The 22,024-nt window shown below is 37.1% G+C and overlaps 1 protein-coding gene across 6 annotated transcripts in view; it reads left to right on the top strand.

Moving 5' to 3' along the window:
* Window positions 1-22,024, top strand: part of SYDE2 (synapse defective Rho GTPase homolog 2) — a 125,385-nt gene that overhangs the window by 13,958 nt on the left and 89,403 nt on the right. For all 6 annotated transcript variants that reach the window (XR_008916079.1, XM_016429898.2, XM_016429896.2 and 3 more), the window contains exon 2: window positions 14,078-14,725. Coding sequence is in view for 5 of the 6 variants with exons in the window: in XM_016429898.2 (XP_016285384.2) it covers window positions 14,078-14,725 (648 nt within the window). In the remaining variant the exon portion in view is untranslated. The remainder of the gene's footprint in view (window positions 1-14,077; window positions 14,726-22,024) is intronic.

Raw genomic sequence — 22,024 nt, forward strand, 5'->3', positions numbered from 1 at the left:
TTTCAATGTAGGTTTTTTAAAGGCAACACTTGCTTTATACTTCTATTACTTGTGTTTCCAGTTTTTAGTAGGATTCCTGGTACATATTAGGTACTTAATAAATGTTTGTTGGGGGCAGCTAAATGGCTCAGTGGATTGAGATCCAGGCCCAGAGACAGGTAGGACCTGGGTTCAAATCTGGATTCAAGCATTTCCTAGCTGTGTGTCCCTGGGCAAGTTACTTAATTCCCATTGCCTAGCCCTTACTGCTCTTCAGCCTTGGAAGCAATACATAGTATTAATTCTAAGTCAGAAGGTAAGGGTTACCAAAAAAAATGTTAGCTGATTGATTGAGAATAAGCTATTTATCTCCACTGGTAATCCAGAGCTGATGTAGGACCAGCTAAAGTCCAACTTGAAGTGGGCTGGCATGACACCAAAGCAACTAGAACTCGCTGCCTCTGGCAGAAGCAGCTGGCGAGCCCACATTCACCAGGCCGCCCCCACTTTGAAGATGAGCGACGTCGACCTCTTGCCGCTGTGCGTGAACGCCGACACCAGGCCACAACCGCACCTCCCGTAACAACTGGCGTCCCAGGCCCCATGTGCCACAAACTGTGCGCCTCAGCCTTTGGACTCCAAAGCCATATGAGGGTACACCGTAGATGATAAGGCACAAAGACAATCGTCATTCTCGGTCACCGAGAGCCTACTACTACTATCCAGAGCTTATGTAGGACCCAGGGTGATTGTCAGCATCTATAGTTCTACTGGTATTTAGCCATAATCCTGAGTTTTTGGGTGGCCAAGGCTGATTATATCCATCTCTAGGCTTTTTGAGTCTTCTCTGTTTCCTAGAGGTAATTGTGTTATTAGACAAGAAATGGACCGCCCCTAGTCCCAGTCCTCCTTCTGTGTCTAAAAAGAAATCTCAATGCTGAGATAGACTTGGTTGACCTGGAAGGTAACAGCATTATTTTCTTCCTCTTTCTAGGAAGTCAGTCTTCAGCATTGTCTTCCATGCTATTATCTGACTCATTCTTTCTACAACGTGTAAGTGGGTTCTCCTTTAGAAACTTTGCTGCTGACTCTATCACTTCTTTTCTCCTGATGGAATCCAACTAACTTTGCAAGAAGAAATTGTTGTGATTTTTTTTTTGCGGTCCTTTGACCACCCTGGGATCCCATTTTAGACGGATAAATTACCTAACCTCTCTACTTCTTGGTATGAGGTAGATTTCCATGATTACATTGTTTTATGTGTTTCCTGCCTATCAAGATTGTTTCTTCATCTATATCACATAGATGGAATTAGAATCCCAAATAACCAATCAGTGCACAAGCATTTATCAAACACCAACATACACCAGACACTGTACTATGAGCTGGTGATAACAGAAAAGCAAAATCAACATAGCACTTGTCCTCAAGGAGCTTGCATTCTACTAAAGGAAACATTATGTATATATAATTTTTTAAAAGTTAAAACAAGATCATTTCAGTGCGGAGTGAGGGACACTTGTAGGGAGGAGCACTTGGAAGGATCTAATGTGGAATGTGCTCCTTTAGGTGAACTTTGAAGGGAGTGAGGCATGCATTATAGCTATGGGGGCATAGGAACAGATATTCTTTTATGTAACTGTTATTGAATATAAAATTAGTTTCTAATAGAAATAGTGTTGAATCTAATAATTTTTTTTCCTTTGTTGTCCTTCAATTTCCATCTGGGAATGAATTGGCTTGATTGACTCATGTCAGGCGTGTGTGCATGTGTGTTTGTGTAACTGCTTAACATCTTCCGCTATCTCTTTCTTTCCATTTAGCAAGGAGAATCAAATATTTGCTAGTCAGGAGGTTTCTGGCTGTTTTTGTTTCCTCATTCTGATAATTGCTTTATTTTGGTTGATCCTTCAGAACTGGTGATAGTCTAGGATAATTACTTTTCCTTTTCTGTATCTTTGACTCCCTACATTGATTGCTAGCTATTTGCCATCTTTTAAGATATGGTAAAAAAAAATTAATGATGTCATTCAGTGCTTGGCATGTTTAGAGTCTTTCTACTCTCTTAAAGGATTCATGGTATACAGATCTAGCCTTTGGTGTCTTTTCTTAATCCTTTTCATTGCTATGTATCAGTGATGGCAAACCTATGGCATGGGTGCCAAAGATGGACATTCTGCTGACACTCCCTGTCCCCCCACCCAGAGTTTGTCACTAGAAAGGCAGAGGAACTTGGGCGGAGCTTCTCTCTTCCCCTTCTCCACTGTGCCTAATGACATTTTTTCACATCCTCTGCCCTTCCATCTAGCAGCCCAGTGGGAGTGCTTTCTCCCTCCCCTGTGTTAAGTAAGGCTGGGGGCAGGGTACACCCAACACTTGATGGGGGAGGGGCATGGCATGTGGTCTGGGGTGGGGCAGCACAGGGTCTGGGGGTGGGATGGAGGTGGAGCCAGCACTCCATCTCGAAAAGGTTCCCCATCACACACACACATATATATATATATATATATATATATATATATATATATATATATATATATATATATATTGGTTTTCAGAAATATTGTCAGTTTCTTTTTACAGTTTCTCTGTATCTTTATCCTCTGCCCTAAGCAGTAGCACATGTAAGTTTCAGTTCTTTTCATAGTGATCTTTTTGTTTATTCTGATTAGAAGCACTGCAAGGTTAGGTAACCACAAATCTTATGAAATTGTTTCTTTTTGCTTTGATAAAGTCAGTTCTCCAGTTCCATTATTTTCTTTTTTAAGGTAATTCTTTTTAAGGTAACTTCTGAGATATATTTCCATTTAACTATAACTTCTTATATCTTCTGGTTTAATGAATAGTAAGGATATTAGTATTAATATGGTTCAGTTTCTTATGCAGCACATCAACTTAACTATCATTGAATCAGAACATAAATAAATTTATAAAAACTGTAATTGATAAAAAGCCTCTGCTACCATTCCATGCACACTTCAGGTGTTAATGGGTGCTGTTCCTAACTGAGGGGCATTTTCTATTTTTCTTTGTTTCATTGATTACTATGCAAAAGAACTTATCATCATTTGGCCAGCATGCTGGTGTTAAGCTTCTTTTTCTCTAACTTAGGTTAGTCCTTGGACAAGAGATGTTGGCTGTTGTCAAGATCATACTTGTAGCATTTCTAATAATGGTAGAACCTGTTAGAGCTTGTGCCCTACTGTCATAGCATTTGATAGTCCAGAACCGTCCTCATATCTGAATGAGACATTAGAGAAGAACTTTGTAAAGTCTTTTGAAAATAATCAAGTTGGTAATTTTAAAAAAAGTTATGAACTTTTTCTAACTTTAGTACTAGTAGTAATATGCTATTAGTCATTTTATGTAGTTATGTATTTAATAATGATGCACTGGCTAATTTGTTCCTAATTGAGAAGATTATTTCAGAAATTTAAAGTTATTACGTGTAGTTATAAATATTATCATGTTACATCAAGCCTTAAGATTACTTAGGAATTATGAACCCACTTGTCAGCTATCCTCCATTTATAAACAAATTTTAATTGGTGCCCATTACTCAGACATAAACTCAAAAGTAACAGGTAGATTTTTTTTGCATTTTAAAAATGATTAAAGCATAACATAAAGCCCCTAGTAGTTTACCATCAGCTAGCCTGACAACTAGGTGTGTTTGGTTATGGATATTTATTTCCATGGTTATTTTATTCATTATAATGCCTAAGTATATATAAACAAAAAAATTATAACAAGTAATAAAAAAAATCAGCATGATCTTCCAGTCCAAATTTAATCCTAATAAGCATATAGTAACTCTACTGTGTATAAGGCATTGTGCTAGGTGAGGGAAATTTTAATGAAATACAAATGAAAAACAGTCCCTGCCTTTAAGGAACTTATACTCTACTGGGGATTTATAACAGATAAACAGACAAGTATATACATGATAATTTGAGCAAGCAACCAACTCCATCAGGAAGCTATAGGAAAATCAAGAACTGAGTCTTGAAAGAGCCTAAAGATTCTAAGAGGTAAGGAGAGAGTGCATTCTAGTCGTAAGGAACAGACTAGTTGGTAGAGAGGCTTTGAGGCTGGAGAAGTCCAGAAGGAGAAGAAGACTCAATAATTTACAAAAGGACTGGAAAGGTAGACTGCAGCTGACTTATAAATGCTAAGTAGGTGAATTTTTCTTTTAGAAGCAGTAACATGGTTAGATTTAAGCTTTAGGGAGATTATTTTGGCAACTAAGTGTCAGATGGATTGGGGAGGGGAGAGGCTGAAAACAGACAAAATTGTTAGGATTATTGTAGTAGTAGAAATCAGTAATCTCTAAAGTAAGGTCCAGGAGCTAACCCTAATGAGTGTGTAATTGATCAGTTAGAGGGTTCTACATTCCACTTTTCCTGAAATAGCCATTGTTAGATTTGTCTCCAACACAATCAACTATACGTTGTTCTCCAGTTGTATCTACCCTCTATTATGAAAACTTTCAATACCCTTTGCTATGAAAATTCAATATTTTCCTTGTTATGATCTAACCACTGCCTGGGCAACCATAACAACAGCTGTGCATGTACCATTAGGAAAATTACACATTTTCTCCCTCCTGCCCCCACCCCACAGATCACCATGTATCTGTAGCAGATATCTTTTGAAGGGTAAACTCTTCTGTGGGACTGTGGCTAGTGGCTAAGTGACTAAGAACCCAGCTAAAAACTCTTTTCCTCTTGTGTAGTATGGAGTGAACACACATAAGTTGGGTTGCATGGATAGATTGGGCCAGATCATAGATTTTATTACTTTATCTTTCCTTCCCCCTTTACTTTTGGGGATATCACCATCCTTCTAGTCATCTTTGTTTTCAACTTTCATGCCAGTCTTCTACTCTTCTCTCCTTCACCTCATACATTCAGTCAGTTGCCTTGAAATGACTGTTGTGGGCACAATTTCTTTTGATCTCTCCTTGGCTCAGTTTCTCTAAAATATGAATAAAATCTTTGCCCTTTCTCCTTTTCAGGAATAGCTTATCAAGATATGAGATGTCAGTTTTGAAAGCATTTTGATCCAATTGGAACTATTATGTAAAAATTGAAGATGTTAAGACTAATTTTCCTTTCTGTCCTTGGTAAACACTTTCTTCAGAATTTGTCCAGCAAAGTGCCTTGAGCATAAAAGATGTTTAATAATTAGAATCTATTGGATATGAAAGAATGAAAATTTCTTATTTTACCTCTACCACTTTCACTACCACTTTTCATGAAAAATGTTGAAAAATATAGTTTTATAATTGAAAGAAAAGTTAGTTTATGCATTGTTCACCAAACTACCTTTCTCCAGGTGCTTTGTCAGCTCTCTAGCTTGGCACAAAGGTGGCATATTCTACTATATTAGCCTAAAATTCATATTCTGAGAGAACAGAATTTAAATTGCAAAATTTTAGAATTAGATAATAAAGGACCTAAAGAATAAGGAATCTTCAAAAGTTGTGGGCAAATATTTTTTCAATGAAGAAATAAAAGCTATATGTAACCATATGGCAAAAGCTCTAAATCATTTAATCAAGAAATGGAAACCAAAATAACTCTGAGATATTACCTCACATCTATCAGATTGGCTAAAATGATAATGGGCAAAATGACAAATGTTAGAGGAGATGTGGAAAAATGGTGACACTAATGCACTTTTGGTGGAACTTTATACTGATCCAACTATTTTGGAAAGCAATTTTGAATTACTCCCAGAGAACTGTAAAACTAAAAATGATTGTATACTTTTTGACCTAGCACTATCACTTTTAGGTTTTTTTCCTAAGGTGATCAGGGAAAAAGGAAAATTATCTCTTCTAAAATATTTATAATAGTTCTCTTTGTGGTGGCAAAGAATTGAAAACTGAGAGGATGCTCATCAGTTAGGGAATGACTAAACAAGTTGTGGCATATGATTGTAATGGAATACTACAGTGCCATAAGAAATGACAAGCAGGTTAATTTTTAAAAAGACATGGAAAGACCTACTTGAAATTATGAAGAGGGGAATGAGCAGAGCCAAGAGAACATTATCATTATATACAGCAATAAGATATTGCTTGAAGAATAATTTATGTATGTCCATCTCCAGAGAAAGAACTGATAAATAGAAATAAGCAAGACATAGTTTCATGTATATACATACCATTTTGTTAAATGATGCCTTTCTAGTGTGGTGAGGGGAAGAAGATAGTGAGATACCTGGGATTTTAATGTCACAGAATTAAAAATAAGAAAAGAATAAGAGACTTTAAAAGTAATTTATAATAATAATGATAAAAAAACAGCTACCATTTATATATTACTTTATGGGTAGCAAAGTGCTTTATCTATGTTATCTTATTTGGTCCAGACAATAATCCTGGCAGTCCATTATCCCCATTTTACAGATGAGGTATTTGAGGCTGAAAAAAAAAGGTTAAGTTATTTTCTTTGGGTCAAACTACTAGTTAAATGTCTAAGGCAGGATTTAAACTTAAATATTCTTGAATCCATATTAAACATTCTATCCATTCTGCCACCTGACTACCCTTTAGACTAGCTGATACCAAAACCAAAACAAAAAAAACCCAAAAACTATCTTTATAACAATGTCCTGAGAAGTTATCATTCAACCTTTGTTTGGAGACCTCTAGTTAGGGGAATTTTCTACCTCATAAGCCAAATCATTCCATTTTGAGGATACCTATAATTTTAAGGCTTTTTTTGTTGGGGGGGGGGGGGGAGGGAGGCAGCCCACCCTAGCTGATAGCATCAAGGTATCCTGAGGGAAAGACAGAGAATAGCATGTGACAGATCAAATTACTACCACTACTGTAAACACCAACTACCTACCTTCTTCCACAGTGGAGACAGCTCAGGACCCATGGGAATAACAGCAGCTCCTCTAGACTGTTGCTAGTGCTTTCAACCTAGTCCCTGCAGCAATTGATTACAAAATGCCATTCTTGTTGATCCTTATATCAAACAAATTTGCTTCTGTGATTTTTGGCCATTACTCTTAGTCTTGCCTTTTGAGGCTATTTAGAACAAACCCAATAACTTCTTTAACATAAAACTCCTTGAAATCTTTGAAGAGATCTCTTATTCTCTCCATTGCCCCATTCCCCTCACTTTTTCTTTTCCAGATTCAACATCCTTAGTTATTGATACAGATCCTCATATGACAGAAATTGAAGTCCTTCACCATCCTGAATGCTTTATAACTTATCAATATCCTTCCTCAACTACGTAGCCCAAAACTGAATGTAGGGACAGGTAGGTGGCTTAGTGGATAGAGCTCTAGGTCTGAAGATAGGAGATCCTGAGATCAAATCTAGTTTCTGACACTTCCTAGCTGTGTGACCCTGGGGAAGTCAGGTAACCCCAGGTGCCTGCCCCTTACTGCTCTTCTGCTTTGGGACTAATACTCAGTATTGATTCTAAAACAGAAGGTAAAGGTCATATTTTTATAAAAACACAACCTGAATACAATACTGTAGATGTTGTCTGACTGGGGCAGAGGACAGCAGGGGCATCACCTTGTTAATTCAGGGTTTTCTTAAAGCTGCTCAAGAGCATTAGCATTCTTTGCTGCCTTAGCACATTGACTCAAACCTGGCTTGTACCAGTCCCCCCCCCCCATTGTTGTCCTAGCCTTCCTTGTACAAAGACAGTTCTCTTGGGCTGAGAAAAAAATAACCAAAAGAAAAATTGAGTTTCTCTGTCTTTTCTTTTTCTTCTGTTGTGAATATTTAGGGTAGACTCTCTTTTGTTTTGTCCCCCTTTTACCCTAGTATAGCTTGGAAACAACAAACAGTATCTATCTCTAGTTTCCTTAGCACGTGGTATTTTTTACTCCTCCTGACCTTATTCTCATGGGACCCTGCCATACTTTTGTATTTACCCTTTACTTCCTCTCTTTGCTTCTGTTTTCTCTACATACCTTTCAAAAAATAGAACCTAGGGAGTTTTAGTCCCATCTCCCTACAAATATACCTTTAGATTGCTGCCTTTTAATTTTCTTATTTGTCATTTGAGGTGTTATTTAACATAAATGAAGATGATTGAAATCAGCTTACTCATTTTCTTCACTCCTCAAGGAATCAGCATTTGGATTGGTGATCTGGATGGGCCTGCTGATCTGCTTCTCTATAGTTTTAGGTTTCTTAGAGGAAACATTGTGAACAATCTCTGTATGGTAAAATTTGTTGCATATCAGGAATGCTTTTGATGCTTTGATATTATATGCTCCAAATTGTCAAAATCCTCTGTGTCATGTATTTTGTCATCTTGCTGCAATTCATCATACCCTGTTGTCAGTGTCTTTTATGTCATTTTTGCTTGATCTTGACATAGTGATTTGACTGGTGTCTGGTGAACTTTTTTGTTCTTTTAGCTATTTTAGGCTTCACAGAGACTCTGAGGCCTAGCATGATGATGGTAGAGATATAGCAGCTCCTTCTGTAGGCAGTGGTGGGGAAGGTTGGGGAAGAAAAGACAGAGAAAGAGATGGGGTAGTAGCAGGGAGGGAGAGAAAAGGGGAAAAGTAGAGGAAGGGAATACAAACGCATATTCATTTGACAACTATACTTTTGCCTTTTTATTAGAATTGTTACTCTCTGGGTTCTCAGAATTTCATCCTTAGGATTTTCACATTCCTCTTAATTTGGAATTTTAGTCTGTGAGATTTTGCTTGTCTTTTCTTTTAAGCCTTGTTCCAAGAGCTGTAGTGTTATATGAGATCATGCTTTGCTTTTCTGCCTTTTATCCTTAACTCTTAAGATGTGATTACCTCCCCCTACCTCATTCCCTTCATTCTACCCTAGCCATTTGTTTTTTACTGTTAGTGAGAATAAGTTGTAGAACAGATTTTCTCCTCATTGGTTCCTCCACCAAAGAAGAGATTTCTTTACTTCCAACATAAACCTATAAAGCACTATTCCTGATGAGTTTATGTCAACTCTGGGAGGAGAATTGATCATATTATTTGCTCACTATTTTATAATTAATATTAAATAGGAAATAATTTGCAGTTTTCCTTATAGTCATTCAAATTAACAACATTTAATCACCTAATATGTGACAGCCCCTGTGCTGTGTGTGTGTGTGTGTGTGTGTATGTGTGTGTGTATGTGTAATACAACTACAAAAACCAAATACTTACTGGCCTCAAGGAGCTTATATTCTGCTGAGGAGGGGAAGGGAAACATGTACTTATAAGTACAAAATATATACAAAATATTTACCAAGTAATTGGAGAAGGGAAATATGAACAATTGCAGGAATCAGGAAAAGTCAGTTCTAGGTGGTGATACTTGAACTGAGCCTAAAGGGAAATTCAGAAAATTTAATTGATCAAAGTGTTTCAAGTTGGGGGGGAGGGGGCAGTATGGGGGTAGATCTGTATAGGAGGCCCAGAGGTTGGTGATGAAATGTCATATGGTGAAATAGTAAGTAGGTGAGTTTGGCTGATCAGTATGTGAGAGGAAATAATGTAAATAGCCTGCAAAGCCTCATGGGGCCAAACGGTGAAATACTAAATACTAGAGATGTATTTAATTCTAGAGCCCCTGGAGGTTCTTCAACAGAGGGCTTTTGATTTAGGAATATCAGCATGGCAGCCATGTGAAAATTGGCTTAGAAGGTAGAAAGACTAGAGGTAGGGAGCCCAGTTAGGAGGGCAATGCAGACGTGATGAGGGCTGGAACCAGAGCTAGGTTGGTGATTGTGTGAGCAGAGAAAGAGAAATTGGGAGATGGGGGTGGGGTAGGAGTAGAAACAATAAGATTTCACAATTGATTTTGTGAGGCAAAGACGGTTGGCTTTCAAAGACAACATGGTTGTAAACCTAGGTGACTAAAAGATGGAAGTTTGAAACAGAGAAGGATCTTGGGGAAAGGCAATGAAGTTGAGTTTGGGACCTAGTTTGGGATGCTTATGGACTTCATTTTATATGTTTAGTCAACAGAGTGGGGAAATGAAGCTAAGATTTGGGAGTCATTTACATAGAAGTGATCATTAAACCCAAGGGAACTGATGACTCCAAGGTAGCAAACCTGGGAGCCTGGAAGGATAGAGGTGATTTTTGACAGGAAAAAAGGGAAATTGGGAGGAAGAGACTTAAGGGAAAAGGTAATGCTTTTTGAGTTGCCTTTAGGATATGCTGGTAGAGGTACTTGGTAAATGAGGGACTGAATCTTAGATAAGGATTGGCTAATGCTAATCTTTTGAGACATAGTCATAGAGATTTGTAGTCATAGTGTTTCAGAGAAAAAGAAGGAACAAGAAAGATAGGTTTTAGGAAATCTTGGGCATAGGGGATGGTGAAAGAAGACAGTTTCCTTTGTTATTTCTGATACTTGCTTTGAGCTAGTTTAGCACCAGTAAACAGCAAGGAGATTTTAAGGAATGCAAAAGTAATTGTCCAGTCAAAAATAGTGGAAGGCTAGAGGAAGTTAAGAAGTATACAAAATGGAGACTGTGAGAAGATATGCTTTGGAGCTGTAAGTTGGAGAAGCAGTCCAATGAGAGCTTAGTAGTGGGCTATTCATGTACAGGTATAATCAATATAATGCTTCAACCATAATAACATCATAGATGCACTTCAATTTGCTATGTTTGGCTGATCAACTGAGATAATCATTGAATTGTTACTAGATAGCACAGCTAGTGTTTAAATTTCAGTGGTGCTAACTTATCTATTGTGGAACTAACTAACCTTGTTCTGCCTCTGTTTATTTATTCAACTGTATTTCATGGACAGAATTAATGATTTTAGGTGGAGGATACCCAGGTCATTGAGAAATAGACATTCCAATTAACACATTCAAGAAGCCCCATAGTTTATAAATTAATTGTTTATTTAATAGTTTATATAATTCAGTTGTTTAGTTTGGAATGATAGATTTCTCCTTTCTTTAAAAAATTAAAATTTCTTTTTTATTATAAGCATATATTAAGTAGTAATAAATGGCTTTATTTGTGTCCCCTTTTGAATTAGTTGGTTTTCTTCTTAGGATTTTTTTTAAAGCTTTATTAAGGCACTTTTCTTTCTTGTTTTGCATCTCTATGAGTGCCTACTAATTCTCTTCCTTCTCAAATAAAAATTCACTTTTATGACGAGTATAAAGCAAGACAAATCAGTGTACTGTCCATGTTTAAAAATACATGTCTTATTTTGCATCTCTAGTTCATCATTTCTCTGCTAAGAGGCAGGAGCCATGTTTATTTCTAAAGTAATGATTAGTTACTACGTTGATAAGAATTCTGAAGATTTTCAACTTTGTTTTTTATCTTTAAAATAGTGATCATTTTGTAAATTATTCTAGTTCTGCTCATTTTACCCTGTATCAATTCACATACATTTCCACGAGTTTCTTTAAATCCTTCTTATTTCTTGTTTCATACCATCCCCTGATGTCAGCTGGGATTCTATCTCCTTTTCTCTGGAGACAGTCCTCCAGATTCAATTTTTTCATTGCTTCTGGTCTTTCCCTCTTATATAGATGATAATAATAGGATGCATTTTCTTTATTAAAAACAATGTTAGTATAACTCAGAAAAGTCTAACATAATGTCGTAATGCCTCATTGTAATTTTGATTGATACATTCTCAAAAGATGTGCCAGTGGATGACAAGCACTCTTGGTAGGCCCTATTGGTCACTCAATCAGTGAAACATTTATTAACTACCTACTCTGTGTCAGGTACTGTACTAAGTGCAGAAGATCCAAAGAAAGGCAATAGAAAGCCACATCATAGAAGAGTTCATAATCTTATCTCTCAAATTGGAAGGATTCCTGGGATTGGCTGGTGACCATATGCTTTATTATTTTTTTTAAACCCTTACCTTCCTTCTTGAAGTCAATACTGTGTATTGGCTCCAAGGCAGAAGGGTGGTAAGGGCTAGGAAATGGGGGTCAGGTGACTTGCCCAGGCTCACACAGCTGGGAAGTGTCTGATTTGAACCTAGGACCTCCTGTCTCTAGTCCTGGTTCTCAATTCACTGAGTTACCCAGCTGCCCCCGACCATATGCTTTATGTTTGATGACCAATGTAGTTAAGTTTGGAGAGGTTTACTGTGAGGGCAGCTATAGGATAAAGTTTTCAGCCCTAGCAACTCTAGAAGACCATTTTCCAATTTGTAGATAGGTTACAATGTATGTTTTTGGAATAAATAAATATTACCAAAAAGATGACAGATTCTTGAGGAATTATATAGTAGAACTGTGCAGATTTATTATGTTGTTTATATGGGGAACATGCATTTCAAGTTCAGTTGGGGGATATTTAATGTACTTGAAGTCTAATGGTACTAAGAACTATAAAATATCATAATCACATATAAATTCCTATGAGAAAATAATGTTCAGGACTCTGAGATGGATACTTGAATATAATTTCACCCTGTTAGTGAGAGGGAGGACTCAACTCTCAGCCACTAGTTGTGTACCCTAGGGAAGGGACTTTGTAGCAGAGGTGGAGAGAGGAGAGATAAAGGTAGAGATTCTAGAAAGTTAAGGGGTGAGGAGCTATGGGGAGGCTCTCAACTTGTCTTTACTTATAAAATATGAAAAATACTGGTGATATTAAGGGCTATAGCCAAGTAGTTTTCAGGTTAAATTTTGGGGTAGTTTCTTTATAGCTTCTTTTTAGATGTGATTAATCCACATAGGTTTCAAGCTTTTGAAACTTGAAGTTTTATTAAAATTAATTTTACTAGGTATTTCAATAACTATTTTTTATTCTATATCAATGAAGTGTTTGTTATCAGTAGAAGTTTCAGTTTGTTTAAATGAGGTCTGATAGGAGCTCTATTTTCTTGGTGTACTTCTTTTGGAATGTTGTACAAGTAGAAGCATGTCTGTGGTATCACTTACAATGTTTTGTCAGAAGACTGTTAGTTTAAATAATGTGCCTAGGTAAATCAAATTTTGATTGTAAGATACTTCCTAGAAAATGTAAAATGAGCTGTGGACTGCAGCTGTCATGAGTCATGTAATTTTATAATCTTTACCTCTTATAGACAATATCGTAAGGGCCTAAATGCAATTCTTTCCATGTATATGAAATTCTGTTAAAGATTACAGGAGTTGAAGTGGGTCTTAAAGTGTTATTAAATGTTGAGAATGAACATACAGACCAAAATCTATAAGCCCCAAACTTTTGTTTCAAAGCCAAACTTTTGAACTTTTAGATTTATGCTTCATTCTGTAGTTTTACTGGATTTGCTTGCTGAAGTCCCTAAAAATTGTAGGAGTTGGCAGGGAAAGAGAGAAATAAATAGCTACAGGAAGAAACTAAGGGAAAGAATCCTAAATCTGATTTTTGGTTAAAAAAAAAAAGGTAAGAACCAATTTTGGGTTTCTTGTTTTTTTTTTCATCTGTGAGTATATATAATTAGGAATAAGGAAATACAAGAGATTGTTTTACATGTTTCTTAGGAATATTCTCAGTAAAAGGGAGCTTACTATGAGGGAAATTATTTTTAAAATAAGTTTCTATTCATATCTTTTGGTTTTATGTCTCTTAGATTTTCTATTGTTTTCTTTTCCTCTCCTAGACTTATCTCTCATAAAGAATAAAAAAAGATTAAAAAATATAGTCCAGCAAAACTAATCAACACATCATAATAATCTGACATGTCTAAATTCAATGTGTCCAGAACTTTACTCATCTTTAAAAAATAATAATTTAAAATATTCAGTATGTGTAAATCTACCTTCTCTCCTTTGAAGTTCCCTTTCCTTGCTCCAGTCCTCCTCCATTAAGATAGCAATTACTCTGTAACAACCATATGTAATTGAGTGAAACAACTTTCCACAAAGGTCATGTCCAAAAAAAATACACCCCAATCTGAACTCTGAGTTCTTCACATCCCTAGAAGTTAGAGCTATTAAGACTTTTTATATTAAATTTCCAAATTTTGAATTTAGGAATTTAGAAGGAAACATCTAAACTTATCTTGGTTTGGATCTCTTCAGAGAGCATTTTATATTTTTTAAAATAGTCTTTCATAGTAACTTAGATTTAAGAAATTTTCTTTTTTGGTAAATCTGGAATAATAATTTACTTTCTTTTCTTTCTAACAGATTTAATTGAAAATGTTTACATGTCTTCAATGAAGAAAAGAGAACTTAAAGGTTTAAAGGACAATGAATTGAATGAACAGAGGTCACATAATAGAATCACAGTTTCTAAGAAACGTAATTGGCTACATCAGAGTACTTTAAAGTCTCCTAATCTGGAAGAAGAGTCTAAGAAGACTCAAGAGGTCACCCATTTATTCAAATCTCCTTCATTATCTCAACATCATCGACCAAAACCTGTTCATAAGGCTACAAACTCTTCAACGTCAAGAAATTATGCTTTAGAATTTAGTGAGGAAAATGATGCAGATGATGAAGGTGAAATATGGTACAACCCAATTCCTGAAGATGATGGCCATATCTTATACAGTGTTGCTAGTTCTGGGGAACCCAATTCTGTTAATTTGGGGATTTCTACTCTCACATTGAAAGTATCATCTGGAAACGACTTGGCAAAAACAGTGAGACATGTTGAAAACTTGCCATTTTCTCCTGAACATGTGAATGTTCAGATAGCACAACCAACTGAAATTAATCAGGTAGATTCCATGTATTCTGCAGAATTTATACAGCTGAAGAAGCAGAGATTTGGTTTTAGGACTCAAGATAGTTCTCTGGTTGAAGAAAGTCCCCCTTTAAAATCGATTACAGGTAAGCATGGATATAAATATAGCTTGTATTTCCTATTTTGCTCTCTTTTGGCAGTGGATGAAACAAGCTGCTAGATGCATGTCTCTATATTTTCCCTTTCTCTATACCAGACAGACATGGGGTAGTGCAAAGGAATCAGATGCATCATGGGGGCCCCATCTTTAATGGAATTTGACACTACTAGTCTAGATCACCATAATGACATTCTTTGACTTAATTGTAAAGGATAATATGTTGTCTAGAAAAGAAAATTATTTTTCATATAAACAACAGGGTTATTTATTATTTAGTATAATTCACCTTTTTAAAACTAGGTAACTTGACCCTAGGAAGCTGTATTTCTGATGTGCCTAGTGCTAGTGAAATAATTCCTTATAATCATGAATTTAGACTGTGCACTGGCAAAATTAGAATGATTATTGAAGGAATAAGAGCTAGTATTTCTACAGCACCTTTTATACACCAGGCACTGTGCTAGGTGTACGACAAAGGTTATGTCATCTGATCCTTTGAATAAACCTGGGAGGTGACTCCTTGGATTTGTAAAGAAGTGGAAGCAGGGCGAAGGGAGGGAGAGAATCCAGAAAAGTAAACTTTTTTTTTTTTGTGGCAACACTATGCTCATTGGTAGGGATTTAGGAAACTTATTCCTGTAGGTTAGGATATCACTATATATTAACATTTTCCTGTTCTTTTCCCACCTTTCTAGTATAAGCTTATATTTTATTTGCACTTGTGTTTTATATATTTGTGTAAAAGTTTCTCAATAATTAGAAACTCATACTACTGACAGCTATTGCAGGCATCAAGGGGAAGATTTATGTATAAAAAATCAGTCCTTTTTTCTTCATAGTATATATTTATAAAAACCATATGGCTACAATAACTATGTGTAGATACTAATGCCCCTCTTAGACTCATGTTCCCTGGGCATAGAAGTAATACTAGAAAACATTTAGAGAAAATTAAAGAACAGATTGAATGCCATGTTGTAATTAGTCTTTATGTTATTATATCCAATTGACCTTCACTAAAATCTTCCTCTGATGCTAAATAAAGGTGATGGAAAGTTCTCAAAGGTCATGTTGGTGGAATCTAAGCTCTTTTGGAACCTACCAGGCTGAAAAGGCTTTGATTATGGGATTGGTGTTGGACTGCGTGTCTCCAGTCCAAGAATTAGCTAAGCTAATTTCCAAGCTGAGTTCCAACAGATCCATTCTCATAAATTTAATATAGTCTAGATTATCATAATGAATTTAATTTGATGTTCAATTAATTTGAAAGTTCAATATTTCTAGTATCCATGATTTCATCTTGCACATTCTCCTTCTACTGTTGCAGATAACAATCCCATCCATACATTAGTGGACAATTCAGTGTTCATTAAATTGGACTTAGGACAAATGTCTAAACTTTTGGACCAAATTTGTTCAAATTAGAACAAAAATACTAATATGTTCACCAAGTCTCTTGTCTTTGTGTTTGGGTCCTCAAGACTTCATACAATGTGACACATAGTCGGTGCTTAATGAATATTTGTTAAGTACAGTGTGATCAAGCTAAGAGAAGAAAAGGTACTAAGAAGGAGGGAGGGTATGTAAAAGGTCAAAGGCAAAGTCCATTGGATAGAATTACAAATGTTTCCAAGTGGTCCCAATGGAATTAGTTGTAAGCAAGGCACTGAGTGAGTGGTGAGGAAGCAGAGTGTTTCAGTGAAGGGAGGAGTAGGGGCAGAGCAGGCTAGATGCTAGGTGTCTTGAGATTCAGGGTTAGCTGAAAAGATCAAAGGAATAAGGATTTCAGAAGTGAAGGAGAGCTCTTGTGAAAAGGGTCCAGGCATAGGATTCTGCCTGGGAAGGGAAGAAACAGGTCATGCGAGATTGGGTCCGTGAGAGCAAGCAAAGATGATGATTCTGAGGAGCCAGCATAAAGAGGAAGCGATGACAGGAACTTGTCTGGGAATTGAAACACTCACTTGATTTGGCTGAGGAACCTCGGGTGCTGCTGAAGCCTGGGGGGTGGCTGAGGCATTGGGGAGCTGGACTGAGGAAGTTGTGAGGGCAGGGAAGGAGGTTGACAGAATGCTCTCGTACTTTATCTCACTGAGGCACTATCACAGGTATTTTTATCTTCTGGGTTTTTATATTACCTTACTTTCTAAATGTATCCCTCCTTAGAGGACCACCCATCCCCTGTAACAAAGAATAAAAAAGAAAAGTTGGGGAGGGTCGGGGAAGGAAAAGCTGTTGAACAAAATGAACAACTCAACAGCCAAGTCCACACCTGAGGACCACTGAAAAGGACAGAACTAAAATGGTTAATGATGGTAATACCTGCAATAAATAAGGAGAGAACTTCTTCCCATTCCATTCCATCTTCCAAATAGCAACAAAGGGATCTTTTTAAAGTTTTTGATCATGCTGCCCTTCCACTTAGTAACTCCGGTAGTTCCCTGTTCCCTCTAAGGAATATATAAACTCTGACATTTAGATTTCTTGGCAACCTGGTCCCTTACCCCGTTACCAGTCCTGCTGTTCCCCTCCCTCGGTCTCTTAGAATCCATGGTTTCCCCTAACCTCCAAACTCAGTCACGTGCCATCATCTACAAAAAGCCATTTTCTACCCACTCTCTCCCCTAACTAGTTCCTGTACCCCATGACCTTTTGTATAGATTGATCTACTTAGGTGTGTTCATGGTGTTTTGCCCATGTAAACTCCTTAGAGAAAGAATGGGCAAGTTCTGTTTCATTTTTGTTTGTTAACCACAGGTCTTATCCCTGGGGTCTTGGCCCACTGTAGGCACTTAATAAGAGCTTGTTTAATTGATTAGGACAAGATTAGCACATGAAAGCCTGGTTAAGTGCTTATTTGTCATAGTGTAGCTTAATTTATTTTGCTTTTTCTCAAGCCCTCTCATTTAAGCATACTAAACTGAAAAATACTCACCTTTATAACGTTGTTCCCAAAGTTTGTATTAAAAATCAGCTTGTTTTTCTTGAATACAGAGTAATTGAATTATGGGGTATGGTAGGTCAGGAGCATATCAGGGTGGCAGCAGGAAGCCAGTCTGGGTTTAAAAATTTACCACTGGTAATCTACAAAGTACATAATCTCCCTATGAATGATTAAAATCTTAATGTATTTAGAAAAGCCTGGTATGCTTAAAACAGGATTATTCTCATTCTGAATCACCTTTTCATGAAATTAGTTCTTTAGTACATACATATTTAAAAGTAATAAAATAATGAAGAATTTGTATACCAATTTGGTCCACATTTCATGAAAATTTCTTATGTGTTAAAGGTTGAACAATGTATTCCAAAAATTTAAAACATTTGTCTTTTTGATTAAAATCAGCTTTTAAAAGCATGAGAATAGTAGGTTCTTTATTTGAGAATAAAAACTCAGGAACTATTCTGTACTGTCCTAAAATACCTCTAGAGCTAAAATTTATCATGGCTATACTTAAGTTGAGTTTTGAGTGAGAAAGTTATACTTTTGAATTTAACTTGTTAGAATGGTTAGTCACTTGGAAGGGCACATATCCAGTTGTTACCATACCATACCATAATGCTATATTACTAAAACAGTCAGAAAGAAATTTGCAGAAGTATTACTCAGCCACAAAAACATTTAGCAATATATTTTTATTGTCTATCATTTCTGCATGATTCTAATTGCTGGGAATTGCTGGACTTTTACAAAATACAAGCAATGAGCCACTGCACTCTATCATTATCTATTCCTAATGTCCATGTCTGATCATCAAATGTATAGCTGGGAAGGATTATAGAGACCTTTTAGTTCACCCCTTCATTTTACAAATGATAAAGTGAGGCCTAGAGCAGGTGAGTGACTTGCCCTAGGACATCCAAATGGTAAGCAAGAATAGGTTTTGAATCAGGTGCTCTAACTCTAAATCCATTGATTCCCCCTGCCCATTACCTTTTTTTCCCCCTTAATTAAAAAAACCCTTACCTTCTGTCTTGGAGTCAATACTGTGTATTGGTTCCAAGGCAGAAGAGTGGTAAGGGCTAGGCAATGGGGGTCAAGTGACTTGCCCAGGGTCACACAGGTAGGAAGTGTCTGAGGCCAGATTTGAACCTAGGACCTCCTGTCTCTAGTCCTGGCTCTCCATCCATTGAGCTACCCAGCTGTCCCCATTACCTTTTAGTAGACACCATTCTGCATGATTCCATACTACATTTCATGAATTAGATTTTCATTGCATCATGGAACTGAAAGAAACATTAAAAGTTATCCAGTCTGGATTCTGCCTAATGCATGTCCTCTTGATAACTTACAAAAATTCCTATTCCTTAATGTTTGTGGTTATTGTAGAGAAGATAGGAACACACTCTCAAAGGAAAATGAAGAAATGTGGAGATAAAATTATATTTTAGGTAGCGAGCAGTTGAAAGATGGTTCTAATTACTAAAAGGAAATTTTATAGAGATAAATGTAGAATACCACACTTAGGTTTAAAAAAAAAATCGTAGGTGGAGGAATTATAGGTAGACACCAGCTAGTTTAGAAATAAATCAGATTTTCGTGGCCCGAAACTTTCTCTGAGTCGGCCCTATAACTTGGCAGACAAAGAAGCTAACATTTTTGCCTTGAGTTAGTTGAGCCATATTGTCCATTCAGAGTAAAGGAGGCAATAGTTGTGTTGGGTTAGTCCTCTGCTTTGATCAGGTCACATCTAGAGTCTTGTGTTCAGTTTCAGGTCTAACATTTTGGGAAAGAAGGAAGAAATGAAAAAGCATTTATTGAGCATTTAATATAGGCCAGGCTCTGTGCTAAGTGCTGAGGTTAGAAATTCAACAAGACAGTCCACCCTGAAAGAACTTATATATTATTGGGGAAGACAGCATATTTTGGAATAGGAAATCATAGGAATGGTAGGTGGAATTATAGGTCAGATATATACCCTCTTTTTAGGAATGGTTGATTTCTGTTCCTAGAACAAGAGATAGAGAAAGGAGAGGGAGGAGTGACTTGTGAGAATCAACAAGAGAGGAAGATGGTTAGAGTGCATTTGTGTTAGACATGGGAGCACCTTGATATGATGAACTTTCACCAGTAAGAATCACAGGACCCTAGGATAGAAACTGAAGAGCTGAGATTGGGGTCCATCAAGACCTGAGTGATCTAGGACCAGCAGTGAGCATAGTCTAGGGCATTCAAGTGAAGGGCATTTGTTTTTAAAAGGAGAGGTTTGTACATTTTTTTAAACTGAAAAAGGAAAGAACTAGGGGATATTAAGAAATTGGAGTTGTTGATAAGTGTGGTAACAGAAGGAGACAGAAGTTGGGATCTAGATTATAGTTGAGGAATTAACTTGACAAAGGTAGAATTCCAGAATTTGACAGTTGGAAAGGACTTTGGAAGCCATCTATTCCCAGCTCAGATACTGACGTAGTCCAGCCACTTTTGCTCAAGGTCTTCTGAGAAGGGGAAAACCCCAGCTCTTTAGACAGTCCATTCCTCTTTTGGGCATTTCTGATAATGGGAGATTTTTTTCTGAAACCAAGTCTAAATTTGCTCCTTTGAAAATTCCTCTGGGATTATTCAGAACACTTCTAGTCCTTCCTCTGCTTGGCAGCTTTTCACATCCTTCAAGATAATTATCCTGGCTCTTCTCCAGGCTAAACATTCAACCTCCGCCATTTCAATAAGCATTTATTTAGTGCCTACTATGTGTGCTAAGCATTGCAGCCATATAAAGAGGCAAAAGACCCCCCCCCCCCGCCTTCAAGGAACTTATAGTTGAATGGAGAAGACAACATGTGTGTATGTGTTTGGGTATGTATATGTTCATATGCACATACATACTCATGTATGTATACACATATGTATATATACAAAGCACATTCTTTATAGGATTATAGGAAATAATTAAAAGGGAAAGCATTGGAATTAAGAAGGGTTAGGGAAAGCTTCCTGTAGGAGAGATTTAGTTGGGAACTGAAAAGAAGCCAGGGAAGACAGTAGTCAAAGAGGAGGAGAGACCATTCCAGGCACAGAGAATAGCCAGAGAGAATGCTGCTGGGAGCTGAGAGATGGAATGACTAATTTGTGGAACAGCTAAAGGCCAGATTAAAGTGTCATCAGATTAAAGAGTATATGTTTGGGGGGGGGGGGGAGTAAAGTGTAAGAAGGCTGGAAAGGTAAGAGGATTAGATTAGAAAGAGCTTTGAATGCCAAACAGAGCACTTTTAAAATTTACTTCTGGAGTTTTAGAGAGAGAGACAGAGACACAGATACAGACACAGACACAGACACAGACACAGAGAGAGAGCCCACCTTGGTATGCATGTGAGCACCACAATCAGACCTAAGTTTTAGAATAATTTCTTTGGTGGCTTAATGGAGGGAGGATAGATTGGAGTGGGGAGAGACTTGATGCAGACAGATCTACCAGCAGGCTTTTATAATAATCCAATTAATTATAAGGGGATAAGGTGACCTTTTCAGAAGAGAAAAGGGAGTGTATTCCAGAGATGTTGTAGAGGTGAAATGAAAGCTTGGATATGGAGGGTGAGAGAGGGTGAAAAATCCAGAATGACTCCTACATTGTAAGCCTGAAGGACTTGGAAAATGGTATTACCTTCTACAATAATAGCAAAGGTAAGAGAGGGGGAGGGTTTAGAAGAAAAGAAAATGAGTTCTATTTTGGACATACTAAGTTTAAGATGTCTGTTGGACATCCATTTCAAGATATCTATCAGAAAGGCAGTTGGAAATAAGAAAGAGGAGGTTGGCTGAGAGACTGAGGCAGGAAAGTTAACTTGAGAATCATTAGCATGAAGATGGTTATTGATTTCCAGGATTGCTGATGAAATCATCAAGTGAGGTAGTATAGAAGGAAAAGAGAAAAGGGTCCTTGGATAGGGTTGTGAGGGACATCAGTGGTTAGGAGATGGGATCCAGCAAAGGAAGGGGTGGTCAGAAAGGTAGGAGTGAGAGAGTAATGTCCCAAAAACTAGAGAGGAGAGAATATCAAGGAGAGCCTGGAACATTTGAGGAGGGATGTAGACGTTTGGAAAGTGGATTGCTGAACAGCAGGGAGATCCCAGCGAAGGTTGTTTAATAGATTTGTGGTGGACCCAGTCAGAATGGTTGTGTGATTCTCTCCACCTTTATTCAGCAGCATATATGTAGACAAGACAATGCTCAGGTGACGTCACCTTTTGGGATTGGCTGTCCTTGACAATATCCAGTTGATCAACATCCTTCTTAAGTGTTAGAAATAAATCACCTTTTCTAGGAATACAGGCAAAAAAATAGGACTTGATT

This window comes from Monodelphis domestica, chromosome 2 (genome assembly GCF_027887165.1).
Source record: "Monodelphis domestica isolate mMonDom1 chromosome 2, mMonDom1.pri, whole genome shotgun sequence".
Classification (NCBI taxonomy): domain Eukaryota; kingdom Metazoa; phylum Chordata; class Mammalia; order Didelphimorphia; family Didelphidae; genus Monodelphis; species Monodelphis domestica.